The sequence below is a fragment of the Emydura macquarii genome, unplaced genomic scaffold (genome assembly GCF_026122565.2).
Source record: "Emydura macquarii macquarii isolate MOO-44397 ecotype Brisbane River unplaced genomic scaffold, CSIRO-AGI_Emac_v2 contig_1876, whole genome shotgun sequence".
In the NCBI taxonomy this organism is placed as follows: domain Eukaryota; kingdom Metazoa; phylum Chordata; order Testudines; family Chelidae; genus Emydura; species Emydura macquarii.
Window position 1 is genome coordinate 18,418,494 of NW_027132013.1, and position 14,452 is coordinate 18,432,945.

Genomic DNA, 14,452 nt, shown 5'->3' on the forward strand with positions numbered 1-14,452 from the left:
AATGAAGTGCAGATACAATATGGCTATATCCCAAGCTCTATGCCATTAAAATCATAGTACCAGTCAAAAGAACGTAGCCCCTGTAGTTATAATATAGAGAGTGAATTGTATGTGACTCAGTGGTAAGACAAACAGATGAAATATGAAATCAGAATGGTTTTTATGTACAGTCATTAAGTTAGGGGCAACCCAGAGGATTAATAATGAGGTATGGAGATTTTCACACTTTGATGGAAATCAAAAATTGTTCAGTCTGAATTAAATTTGTGGTCTCAGCCCAGTTCCCTGGCAGAGGGGGGAAAAGCCCTTAATAGGCATCATTTTGGGTGACAATCACAGGAGAAAAGTCAAGGATTAAATGGGTCATAGAAACTGGGTTCCTTTCATCTTTGGAAATGATCCTTTCAGAGCAGGTTTGAGGCATAGTGAGAATGGGGCATCAAAGGAAAGCATACACTGATGCCCATGCTGTAGCATTGGGAAGAAGAACCAGCAGAATTCAGTCTGCAGGGCTGTGATGCTGACACTTTTCTCAGGGAATTCACTTACTAAAAAAAGGAAGGAACCAAATGGAGATGGTGTGAATCTCTCTGAAATGAACTATCCTCTGGCACTTCACCTTTCCAAGGCATTAGATATAATGAACCCTACTACATTCTCACAAATAAGCCACTGTTTTGGGCTACCATTCCAGAAGACTGCATTCCAAAAGGGAATTAATTTATGTCAATGTGGTTCATTAAACAGAGAGCCTTCAGGTGAGGCTCAGTAGTGTATATGCCAAGTTAGTCCAGATGGACTCCTGTGTCCTGGATTTAGGTATTACAGTTTGAATATCACTTTTCTTGCCAATACTTTGAGGCTTCCCAGCTGACAGAGAATCTCTTAATCTTTGCTATCAATGCCAACACTTCATTTAAAGTGTCCCATTATTACTATTTTTGGCATTCAGTATCATAAAGCCCTCATCATAATTCATTTGGCACATGAGTATTATATGTTCCATGGACTTTCTGTTGAAAGTTAGTGTTAATTACCACTGTATGGCCTTAAAATGAAGTGTCACGCCATAAATTCTTAAATTGTGGGAATTATGATCAAGTCAGATGTTGGACCTAATAAAGTTATATTTTCCACAGAAAAAAATTGATTACAAATTGTGGGTCTTGATGGAATTTCTTATTTTTGGCTCATAAAGGACAAATGCTTCCCCATCAAAATGTCCTCAGTCTGCATGCTACTCAGTGCCAATCATTTAAGAGGGAGCTGGGTACAACTCTGGTGAGTGTATGGGGGAAACCATAAAAAAAACTGTTCAAAGCTTCTTATGTTTTTGAGTTGTAGCACAGATTTTGTTTGGGATTTCTGCTTTGTTTATTGGTTTTAACATAATTAATTCCTCCTCTCTCTCTCCCCCCCCCCCTCCCCAATTCTTCCAAAGCGGCTGGTAAAGAGAACTGTCAAATATGCTGTGAACTTTAGGGGAACATTTCTAGGCATAATCATGGAGTGCAGAGTACTTCACTTCCTATGCCCCCTTGCTGAAGCTTTATCAATTAAAATTGTTTATTACTCCAGCAATTACTATTAACCTTTAAAAAAAATTACTCAGCATCATTTCTGCAAGCCTTTTCCTAATGAAAGCCTCCGTTCAAATGCACCAAGCATGTGAGATTCGGATTTGGGTTGTTAGTGTCCAAAATATTCCCTTAACGTTGTTTAAACTGTTCCCCCACCCCCACCCTCTCGCTCCAGTCTGGTGCTTGATAGCCTTGAAAGTCAAGGGCATCTAGCTCTAGGAATAAGAGAGGCGATGGCATCTCTCTCTAGCTGGGGCTTTGTCAATGAAAAAGTCAGTTTCACTTAATCCAGCCCAGTTTTACCTTTAATCCGCTACGATGTGCTGCAAAAAAAAAAAGCCCGAGCCAGCACCACCCGTGTAAGACAGAACGAGACAAGCTGGGAAAATTCAACCTCTCCGGGGCTAGACGCCAGGCTCCTCATTTTAGCATCTCTGCGTCCAATCACACGTTCTCATCCCTGCCCCCAACATCATCTTTTCTCATACTCACCATATCATAAACATTCAAAATCACCGGTTCATTTGCCATTGTTGATTGCGGCGGACACTGGATTTAAATCCTTAAATCCCTGCCAGATGCGGCGCAGCCCTAGGGTACGCGGTTACCCTCAGCTACATAGGGCGAGACATTTCTTTCTCCGGCTGCCGGAGACAGACGCCTGGCGCGGGGAGGAGGGCGCTTTTCCTGAATGCCCAAGTTTTTTTCTTCACCCCCCAGCAGAAGGCTCAGCCCTGGGGGTCTCTTTAACGCGGCAGCTCATCGGGGTTGCTGTTCTTGCACAATGCACTGCCCATGCACCCTCCAGCCTCGTAGCTGCCCATCCAAACGGCAAACAGGGCAGGCTCCTGGCATAAATATCAGCCCCCCTTTCTCCAGAAAAGATGGGAGGCGGCGGCGGGGGGGGGGAGGTTGAATGAGTGAAAGAGACGAAGACTTCCAACCGCGGTATGCACTAAAACGGAGCCGCCCAGGGCATACGAAGAAGCCTCAAAGGAAGGTCAGCAAAGGTAGAATCAGGTCCAGATCGCTGCCCTCAGCCTCCTGGGGTATCGCTCCCAGAGGCCTGGGGCGCCGCTAAAGCCGGGCTGGGCTTCCCTTTGCACACCGGCGGTGCCGGGGCGGAGAGCCCGCGGGGGCGTCTCGGGAGGCGGGGGGAGCTGTCCGGGTGCTGAACTTTCTCTCTCGGTCTCGTCTGCGCCTTGGCTCAGGCAAGGTGCGGGAAACTCTCCGGATCCGCAGGGTCATCGGGAGCCACAAGCGGGGTCTCCCGCCGGCGGGGAGCTGCCCTGAGGGCAGAGGGACGTGCCGAGCGCAGGCCGGATCAGCCGCTGGGCTGCCCGGCCAGACCTCCCCAAAGCGCTGGAGTCGGGAGGAGTCCGTCCCGCCCGGCCGCCGGGGCGGGATTGCGGGGAGCTGCGCCCAGCCAGCGCCGCCAGCCCGGCGTGGGAAAGCTCTGCTCGCCTGGCCCCTGGGAACGCGGGGGGAGGGCAGCCCTACTCCGGGCTCAGCTTGTCCCGCGGGAGACAGCCTCCGGGGCCCGACGGCGCCCAGCCCGTTCTCTGCCGGGCCGACGCATCGCCGCCTCCCCGCCGGCCGGGGCGGATCAGGACGCGGGGTGCGGGCTGAGCGAGCGGGCTCGCTTCTCACCGCGGCGAGCTGGGGAGCTGCCTCAGCCCCGGCGCTAGCTAGGCGGGCGCCGAGCACTGCCGGCGCTGCGATTCCTTGCCACCGACTCGCCGGCCCCCTGCAGACCCGACCCGCCTGCCCGGGTAAACCAGCGCGTCCATTGCGGTGAAGTCCTGCCCGCTCGCGCGCCTCCTGGCCCTTTAAGGGGCTCGCGGGGTCTCTGTTAGGGGGCGGGCAGTAGCGGTAAGGGGCTTCCGACAGGCATCGGCCGCGCGGAGCCTGCCCGTAGTAGCCAAAAAAGGGAGCGGGGATGACCTCATCGGAGTCGGAGGCGTAGCTGAGGCTCTCAGCCAGCGTGCAGCCAACCAGCTGGGAATGAAAATTGCAGGCAGCCTGTTACATCAGCAAAGCCCAGCATCCCCCGGCCCTCCACAGGCAACAGCTGAATGCTTTCCTCAGCCGCAGGGGGGCCATTCAATAGCCGAGGCGGTGCAGATGGTGGGGGTGACGATACCCCGAGGGCTGATGGCCTTGGAGTCAAAGCCCCTGCCTGCCTAGATTGGTCCTTACACCGTTAATTAGTACGCGGGGGGGGGGGGGAATCTTTTGCTTTTCAAATCTTTTGACCCCCCCCTCCTCCCCCCGCCCTTAATTGTTCCCTTGCCAGATGAAACGTTCACAAATTCGGTGGTAAACTGGCTGCAGCAGAGGTGACTAATGTTGAACACCTTCTCCGAGCTGTATTTGAAAAGGGGAAGCCTGGTAGTGTCAGTGGGTGTACAAGGACTGCTGGGCTAATCCATTTCACACAAGCACGCCTCTGCTTACAAGGAAATCAAACAGAGTCCAAGTTGCCAAGGGAGGACAGGACATACCAGAGAATTTGAACTACAGGGCTGTTCATTTCTAGCAACACCAGCAGCCTTGCAATTTTAAAGTCCAGCCCAGATTTCCCTCTGGGGTAGGATCATTTACATCCAAGCTAGTATTTTTGGTCCTGCTTTCTGCTCCTGTCAGTGGCCTGGTAAGGACTTTTAAAAATATAATCAGCTTTACTATAGCACAAGAAAGTGTGCAGCTGAAGGACAGAGTCCTAAAATGTGACTGGAGGGGTGAGGCCAGAGCTGATCCCCTGTAAACTCTCAGCCAACAAGCAATTTCTAGTCATCCCTCTAGGAAGATACATGTGCAAGCAAATAGAGTTGTGTGTCTTTAGGGACAAATCCTGGCCTTGCCTCTGTGCTTCAGAGAGGCTCCTAGAAGCTAGTCAACTTTGTTCTATAGAAGCCTCCTGTGTATAGGCAGGCCAGGGTCAGATGAACTGCTGCTCTGGGAAAGTCTCCCCTCCACCCACAAAGGGCAGATCAGAGTCCAGATTGATTTAAATGAGTCTGGCCACTTTTGAAAATCCCACTCAGCATCTATCTGCATCCTTAGGCACCCACACACCTTTAAAATACTGGCCCCAGAGGCCTACTGTACCCCCTGGACTGCAGCAGCAGCTGCTTCCTGTGAGCAGGGGGAAGATTCCTTTCCCTGGTCATATCTTCCCTGAGCTCAGATACTTGGTTTGAGAGCTAGGAAATGGACATGCCCCTTATCTTTAATTTTTAAATATCATGCAGTGGAAGTTAGAGATTCCATCAGGAGTCTCTAGTGCTCAGCATGATGTATAGGGCCCAAAAAGCAGCCATCAGGCTCCCGCTAAACTAGCGGCATGCCCTGGGGAGTCACACAGCCTAAGTGTTCCTGGGTAACAGGGCAGCTGTCACCAACACACCCCCTCATGGGCTGCAGGTACCTTGCCTTAGAACCCCTCTCCTTCAGGAGGGGATCGTCACACAAAGATCAGTGCTAGAGATGTGGCTTAGCCCTCCACCCACATCAAATAAATTTAACTCATCAGGGTAACGAGAAGGTCCCAAAAACAAAACAGTTCTTAAGCCTACCCTCTGGACCCTGTTCTCAGCCTCTTTCTGTGCTACTTTGAGTATTTCCCATTCTTCTGGTATCAAGCCAGGTTCTCCTGAAATATCATTCTCCCCCAGACCCAAGCTCAAGACCTTCTATAGGAGCAATCCAGCCTACCTGCTCACTGTTGTTCCATTCCCAAACTGACCTCCCTGAGCCTTTTTGTAAGGCCAGCCCAGATGTCTATTAAAGTATCAGTTGATCTCTCTTAGCCCCACCCTTTCAGGTTGGAAAGGAGCTCATTAATTATGGCAGAGGAGGGGCTCACCCCATTTCCTCTTAAATGGGCTCATCCCCCTGTAACGTAGTTTATCTACACACCATACTAAGTTACTTGATAAAATAATCTGACGCACAATATCTGCAGCTCAGATGGAGCCTGAACCACTGTCCATTGAAGTCAGTGAAAAAAACTTTGGAGTAGGCCCACATTACAGTGATGGGTTCCTAGAAATGCTAAGATAGATTTAAAGTAAATTGACAATGGTTTTCTTTGATTCACTTTTGTCCTAAAGACGCTTCTAAATGTAACACTCATTTAGATTTTTAAAATTTTATAATAATTAAATGAAGACCATGGTAAGTAGATTAAGGGTCAGGAAAAGGGGGGGAAATTGGATTCAAAGATAAAAGTCCATCCTCAACTTCATCTAGTTGCTTTTAGTGAACAAATATAATACGAAAGTTTACTTGCTATTTAGAGACCTATGTAGTTCTGAGACGCAGTGAATGTTAGTCTCAAAACTGAATTTCCTTGCATTTGTAGGTTGAAATCAGTCCCGTAACTTGTCTTCAAACTGTTTTTATTGTTTCGTTTCCCAGTGTTTTTGTCAGTAGTACTAAAAGATTTTATTGCCAAACAGAAGGTGTTTGAGACTTTAATCAGAATCAATGTGGGCCAGTTTCAGGCCTGATGTAAATTAAAATATAAGAATGGCCATACTGGGTCAGACCAATGGTCCAGCTAGCTGAGTATCCTGTCTTCCAACAGTGGTCGGTCCAGATGCTTCAAAGGAAATGAACAGAGCAGGGAAATTTATCAAGTAATTCATCCCCCATCATTCAGTTCCAGTTTCTGGCAGGCTGAAGTTAGGGACACACAGGGCATGGGGTTGTGTCCCTAACCATCTTGGCTAATAGCTATTGAAGGACCTATCCTCCATAAACTTATCTAATTCTTTTTTTGAACCCAGTTATACTTTTGATCTTCACAACATCCCCTGGCAACAAGTTTCACAGCTTGACTATGTACTGGGTGAAGAAGTACTTCCTTATGTTTGTTTTAAACCTGCTACCTATTAATTTCATTGGGTGACCCTTGCTTCCTGTGTTACTTGAAAGGGTAAATAACACTTCCTCGTTCACTTTCTCTACACCATTCATGACTTTTTAGACCTCTATCTTATCCCCCCTTAGTCATCTCTTTTCCAAAATGAAAAGTCTAGTCTTTCTAATCTCTCCTCATATGGAAGCTGTTTCAAACCCCTAATCATAGCTGTTGTCCGTCTCTGTACTTTTCCAATTCTAATTTTTTTTTAAGATGGAATGACCAGAATTGCACACAGTATTCAAGGTGTGGGCATACCATGGATTTATATACTGGCATTATGATATTTTCCCTCTTAGTAGCTATGCTTTCCTAATGGTTCCTAACATTGCTAGCTTTTTAAATGGCTGCTGCACATTGAACAGATGTTTTCAGAGAACTATCCCCATTGATTCCAAGATCTCTTTCCTGAGCTAACAGCTAGTTTAGATCCCATCATTTTGTAGGTATAGTTGAGATCCTGTTTTCCTATGTGCATTATTTTGCATTTATCAAAACTGAAGTTCATCTGCCATTTTGTTGCACAGTCACCCCGTTTTGTACATCCCTTTGTATTGCTTCAGTCGGCTTTAGATTTAACTAGCCTAAATAATTTTGTATCTGCAAATTTTGCTATATCACTATTTTCCCCTTTTTCCAAATCATTTATGAATATGTTGAACAGCACTGGTCCCAGCAGATTCTTGGGAGACTCTGCTATTTACCTCTCTCTCTGCTGTGAAAAATGACTGCTTATTCCTACCCTTTTTTTCCTATCTTTTAACCAGTTATTGATCCACCGGACAACCTTTCCTCTTATCCCATGTGTGCCTACTTTGCTTAAGAGCCTTTGGTGTGGGACCTTGTCAAATGGTTTTTGAAAGTCTGAGTACACTATATACACTGAATCACCACTGTCCCCATGTTTGTTGACCCCCTCAAAAATGTTTAATAGATTGGTGATGCATGATTCCCTTTACAAAAGCCATGTTGGCTCTTTCCCAACATATCATGTTCATCTATGTGTCTGATCATTCTGTTCTTTACTATAGTTTCATCCAATTTGCTTGGTACTAAAGTTAGGCTTAACAGCCTGTAATTGCCAGCATTGCCTCTGGAGACCTTTTTAAAAATCAGTGTCGCATTAGCTATCTACCGGTCATCTGGTACAGAGGCTGATTAAAGTGATAGGCTACATAGTAGAGTTAATAGTTCTGCCATTTCATATCTGAGTTCCTTCAGAACTCTTGGGTGGGTGCATACCATCTGGTCCTCGTGACATATTACTGTTTAATTTATCGATTTGTTCCAAAACCTCCTCTGTTGACACCTCAATTTGGGATAGTTCCTCAGATTAGTCACCTAAAAAGAATGGCTCAAGTGTGGGACTCTCCCTCACATCCTCTACAGTGAATTAATTTAGCTGTCCCACAATGTCCTTGTCTTCCTTGAGTGGTTCTTTACCACCTTGATCATCCAGTAGCCTCACAAATTGCTTGGCAGGCTTTCTGCCTCTATGTACTTAAAAAATAATTTACTGTTAGTTTTTGTGTCTTTTGCTAGTTGCTCATCAAATTCTTTTCAGGCCTGCTTAATTATACTTTTACATTTGACCTGCCAGAGGTTATGCTCCTTTCTGTTTTCTTCAGTAGGATTTGACTTCCTATTTTTAAAGGAAGTCCTTTTATCTCTAACTGTCTTTTTTTTACTTTGTTGTTTAGATATGGTGGCATTTTTTTTTGGTCCTCTTACTGTTGGTTTCCCTCTCTCTCCCCCCATTTGGGGTATACATTTAATTGGACCCCATTCGGGTCTTTTAAAAAAGTTTCTAGGAAGCTTGCAGTCATTTCACTCCTGTGACCATCTCTTTTAATTTCCATGTACCTAACCTCATTTTTGTGTAATTCCCCATTTTGAAGTTAATGCTACTGGGGTGGGTTTCTTTTGTATTCCACCCCCCCCCCCCCCACACGTAAATGTAGTTAAATTTAATTACATTATTGTTGCTATTACAAAGCAGTTCAGTTATATTCACCTGTTGGACCAGATCCTGTGCAACACTTAGGACTAAATCAAGAATTTCCTCTCCCCTTCTGAGTTCCAGGACCAACTGCGCCAAGAAGCAATCATTAATGGGTGCAAGTCAATTGACTTGCTCTATTTGGGACTGGTGAGGCCATATTTGGAGTTTGTCCAGTTTTGGGTCCCCCACTACAGAAAGGATGGGGACAAATTGGAAAGAATCCAGCAGAGGGCAACAAAAATGATTAGGAGGCTGGAGCACATGACTTATAAGGACAGGCTGAGGGAACTAGGCTTGTTTAGTCTGCAAAAGAGAAGAATGAGGGGGGATTTGCTAGCACCCTTTAACTACCTGAAAGGGGGTTCCAGGGAGGATGGAGCTAGGCTGTTCTCAGTGGTGGCAGATGACAGAACTAGGACCAATGGTCTCAAGTTGCTATGTGGGAGGTCTAGGTTGGATATTAGGAAAAGCTTTTTCAGTAGGAGGGTGGTGAAGCACTGGTATGGGTTACATAGGGAGGTGGTGGAATCTCCATCTTAAGAGGTTTTTTAAGGCCCAGCTTGATAAAATCCTGTCTGGGATGATTTAGGTGGGGTTGGTCCTGCTTTAAGCAGGGGATCGGACTAGATGACCTCCTCAGCTCCCTTCCAACCCTAATCTTCTATGACTTCAAGATTAATTCAAATTGACACTGAAGCCAATGGAATTGTGCTTACTAAAACCAGAGTCTGATGTTGGTCTAGTGAACGTTTTAGGATTGAGATGAATTGTGTTTATTATATGGAAAGGTAGTAAAGCTAATGGTTAGGATCTCAGGGACTGGGACTTAAGAAATCTGGGTTTGGGCCTAGTTCTGCCATTGACCTATATTGTGACCTTAAGGAAATAATTTACACCAGAATTTTCAAACATGTGCCTAAAGTTAGAAACAAATAAAGAATATGTGATTTTTATCAGTCAGATCTCCAAAATTACATGAAGGGTATGTCTACACTGCAATAAAAGACCCACAGCTGGTCCAAGTCAAGTATATGGGTGCGTGGGGCTTGAGCTGCAGGGCTATAAAATTGCAGTGTAGACTTTCAGGATCAGCCTGGAGCCTGGGCTCTGAGGTGCTGGGGGAAGGGAGGGTCCCATAGCCTGAGATCTAGCCCAAGCCCACATATCTAGCCTGCAATTTTATAGCCTGTAGCCAAGTCAGGTGACCCGAGCCAGTGCCGGTGTGCTGTGGCTCTAGTATCACATGGTAGACACACCTCAACCTGAAAATTTTATTTATGCATTTAACTTTAGTTAGCCACATTTGCCAATAATGACTTTAGCCTCTATGGCTTAGTTTCTGTATCTTGAAGCTGAAATAGCGTTTATAAACTGCTTTAGCACTATACATGCATGAATATCAAAGAAGTCCACGGTGTTATTAATAAACAATAACAAATGCTTTAGAAAATCAAGCATCAGACACTGAACTTTGGTAATTACTTATTAATCTGATTAACAGTGTAGATGAGATGAGGAATAACAATATTTTGGTCACTTGAAGTCTTCCTTGGGTTCCTTCCAGAACGTACTATAGCACTCTATAAAAAACATGTGTGCTATTCCATTGGGAACTAAAAAGGACAACATAGCATTCTGAGAGTCTATGCATGTATCCAAAGAAGATAATTGTATCTCAATTACCAGTAAAGGTGCCTTCAGAAATTTTCTACATCTCTTCCACCAAGCTGAAACATCAAGACACCATTAATGTGTCTTTTAAACATGTCAGATGCACCTCTCAGTTGTCCATTATTATTTTTGACAACTTGTCATTTTGAATTCCACACAGTACTCTTGCCTACATATAGCTGTCATTATTATCCCATTTTAAGTACATTAGCCAGGATTCTTTTTTTTTTTTTTTAAAGCAGCATAAAATAGAGTTAAAAACCCAAGGCAACATTTCATCAGATTCCTAAGGAAGATTGCAGTGTTTGTGAAGGGGAAAAATGCTGGGTTTCTCTTATTCCATCTACAATAGTAAACTTCCTCATAGATCGGTGCATGAGCTTTGTAACCTGGCCCTTGCAGTGTTACAGGCCTCACTGTGATTATTTAAGAGATGTTTATATTCACCACCTTGTATAACTATCTGTCTGTTCTGGGAGCTAATTGATCTCTGACCTGAATCTTGAGTATGGGGTTTCTGACCAATATTGGGATGGGGAATGGGAAGGGGATATCCAGCCAGGAAGTGGGATGTTTTGTCTAGACCAGTGGTTCTCAATCTATTTACCATTGTGGACAGCCTCCAATACTATCTGTATGCCCTGAGGATGCCATATGGGTCACAAACCATGGGCTGCAGGTTGAGAACCACCGGTCTAGACCATTTGTGGAAGATAATATGTAAGGCATTATTGGGCCTCTGGTCTGTACCAAAAAGGTTCCCAGTCTTTAATTATTGGATGGTTTCAGTTTACAGGTCGATTTCCAGGGGTTTGTCCAGAACATAGTTTGCGGCTTACAGCTAAAAGTTAAATGAGGACAGTGGTTGGGGATAAGAGGGCAGAATTAATGTTTGTGGTGAAATCTTTACTGAGTAATTCCAGACTTCAATGTTTCAGTTTTGTTTTGTTTTTTAATTCCAGCTACAGTTTCCTCACAGTAAAGTGGTTGGAAGTTCAGGCTTTTATCTTTTCCTTTGTAACACAACATTGTAATAATGTTGTTGTAAATCAATATCTGTATTTGTATAATATTTGTATAATATTTGTATAACCAAATTAATGGGGGTCTTAACTTTTTTTTTTAATCTGGAAATTGATATATAAATGCTGAACCTTTGTATTAACACCCACTCCTGAACACCAACATTAAATACTTCTTGCTTATAAACATGAACTCATAGCACAAACTGGAATGTTTCAAAAGGAGCCATTACAATTCCTGGATAGAAAGATGACATGGTAGCAGTAATTCACATTGCATAGCACAGACGTTGGACAGATGTATTTTCAATATTTCTAGAGGGCCTTTCATCACCTGGTTTTTTAGATTATTTCTATCATAGCGGCACCTAGAGGCCCCAAACACGATCAAGGCACCATTGCAATAGCCCCTGCATAAATACACAGGAAGAGACAGTTCCTGCTAGTAAAAAATATACAAGAAAAACAAACAAAGGATGGGAGAAAGGAAGTAGTATTATTCCCATTCTTCAAATGGGGAACTGAGGGGTTAAGTGACCTGCCCAAAGTTATACAGAAAGACTGTGGCACAGTCAGCAAATGAACAGATATATCTTCAGTCCCAGCCCAGTGCCATAACCACAAAACATCCTTTCCTCTCTTCAGAAGCTCCAAGTTTGAAACTTCTCAAGTAAACACTGTCCCTTTGAACTCTGCAGCTTTACCAGTGTCTCCCAAATGCTTAGCTACTTGAATCTCTACACCTTTCCCACTTTCATCTCCCAAGCATAGTATCAGGCCAAGCTAAACTTTCCCTTATTACCAAATTCCTCCTTAGCCTCTTTCCCTGTAATCTTTAAAGAACAGCATTTTCTCCAGAAGACAGGACACTTGATGTATCAAATCAACATCATAGTGGTATGGTGCCAATATTATACACTATTGCTACCATATAGTAGCATCTAGAAAAATTACCAAGTCTTGGTCATGGAGTATAAGGATATATGTTCAGGCACTACGCTGTAGTAATAGAACGTCATTATTCCAAATACTATACCTAAAGTCCCTTTTGCAATCTCTGCATAAAACAGGAGTGTAGAAAACAACATTTCAGTGGCATTAAATGCTTTTTTGTATTCTCAGGACCCTTCCTAATTTTCACTCTCTACCTATGAAGGAAAGATTTTATCAGCACAGGCAAACATGAAATGATCTTTTCTTTAGCATTTTGCAAGGAAATCCTGCAGTTCAGTAAGACTGGTAGGAAATGATGCTAGCTCCATACCTTCCATTTTTTCCCCTCACTAGGTAAGTTTCTTGACAATCACATTGGTGTCCAAAGGTTAGATTTTTTTCAGGATAATACAATTTACTTCAGTTTTCTGAACTTCCATCTGTGACAGGGCACTCTCACAGCAGCACCCTGATCACCTGCCATTGCTACAGCCTGAAGACGGCTGCAGGCCCAGCTGGAGGCAGTTAATCTTTCCTTTGGGGGATTATGAGCACCTAGGTGGTAATCACTGGGCTAACAAGGTAATTGGGAGAATATAAGTGGAAGGAACAGGAAGCCGGGGGGGGGGCAGGCAGCTCCGAAAGATGCTGACGGGGTGAATCTGGGCTGCGGAGTGAAGGCTACAGGGACCTTGCTTTAATCCTGCATTACACTGTATTACTTTGTAAGAAAAGAATAAATACACACCTGGGTGGAAGATGATCACAAACACACACCAGGTTAACATGCAGCCATGTGAACTGGTCCTGCAGTGACGTACACTGCGTAGTGACCAAGAAGCCCTGTGACAGCCTCCCATAGCCTAATTTACACAATTGCCCTTCCATGATTTCTCTGAAGCTATTATATCAGGCAGATAATATGAGAAATCTTTGAGCTGCTTCAGCCTCTGGTCAATAATGTATTGAAACGCTGTTGGAGCATTAGCCATTCTACAGATAAATGGTAGAAAAGCCTTTCATTCAATGGGCTAAAAACTACTAAGAGCTTCAATTCAACACCACCCGCTGGTAACCCTGGGTCAAAGCCAATTGATGCGTACATTTCCTCTCAAATTCACAAAAAAAATATTAAAAAATCCTTAATTTTAGGGAATGAGATATTGATCTATATTTACAAAGTGACAGGCCTTGTTTAATCTCCTCAAAACAAGTACCTCACCTTCTGATTAATTACCCACAGAAAGCATGCAGCTCAGTCCCTAGAGGCAACAAGGGGATGATGCTTTCATTTTCTAGCTCCTTGAATTGATTCATAGTATCTCTCAGGGCGTACAGCACTAATCTGTCTTTACAAGACTTTTGAATGACTTTTGTGAACCATCTAGGGTTTATAATGGAAATTCTAACAGATGTCTACGTATAATCAGTTATAGTGGATAGGTGCATAGCTAAAAATGTGCAATGCCTACATCGACTGGCTGATCCATGTTCTCTGCCAACCCAAAGTACATCAGCTAGATTTGCTTCATTCAGAAAGATCACTAATACAGGAGGAACAGTTAGACAGCAATATCTAGCAGAGGAGGCTGATGGACAAAAAAAAAAAAAGTTGTCCTCAGGAAGTTAAAATTGTGTGCCAAAGCGTACATAGCATATATCAGTTTACACCCATATTAGTGGATACCACTGTAACAGAAGCTGAAACTTGTATAAGAGTCCTCGTAATACTGTTCCGTACAATCCTGTTTTCCATGAGATCATTTTGCAGCGTTACTTTGCAATATAAAGCTAATTGGAAGACAGTCCACAGTGTAGAGATGGCCTGCAGCAGTGCACATGATTTCTGTTCCTGTCTGTTTTGTTTACATCAAAATCCAGTGTCCCCAGCTTTAGCCTTCATTTTCAATCGCTCACAAAAGGACTGTGTGCTAACTTCTTTCCATTCTAAATGGAGGAGCATTATGGCTAATGAAGACAAGATGAAAAGGTGTGTGTCTGTTTCCACAGGACTGTAGAAAATCAAAAAATCCCTCTTGATGAAATATACATGTTAGTAGATACGTGAAAGTTAATGCAGACATGTTGGAAACAAATATGTGCATTGAAGAGAAATGGATGGTTTAATCATCTGACCCACTTTTTTTCTGGCCACTTATTAAAAGACCTGTGGCACTTTTCCACCCCAAGAGTAGGGAAGCGAAGTTCTGTTACCTGACAAAATTTTAGTCTTGGCAATTACATTTGTCCCCCCTACCATATATTCTCCCACATGACATTCTTCTGTATTTTCCGTTACGAAGAGCTATACAATGTG

The 14,452-nt window shown here is 43.9% G+C and overlaps 1 protein-coding gene across 1 annotated transcript in view; it reads right to left on the bottom strand.

Moving 5' to 3' along the window:
- LOC137159473 (deubiquitinase DESI2-like) overlaps positions 1 to 2,117 on the bottom strand; it is a 68,320-nt gene extending 66,203 nt beyond the window's left edge. Inside the window, exon 1 of the mRNA XM_067557823.1 lies at positions 2,073 to 2,117. Coding sequence (XP_067413924.1) covers positions 2,073 to 2,111 — 39 coding nt within the window. The 5' untranslated portion in view covers positions 2,112 to 2,117. The remainder of the gene's footprint in view (positions 1 to 2,072) is intronic.
- Positions 2,118 to 14,452: the final 12,335 nt, after the last annotated feature.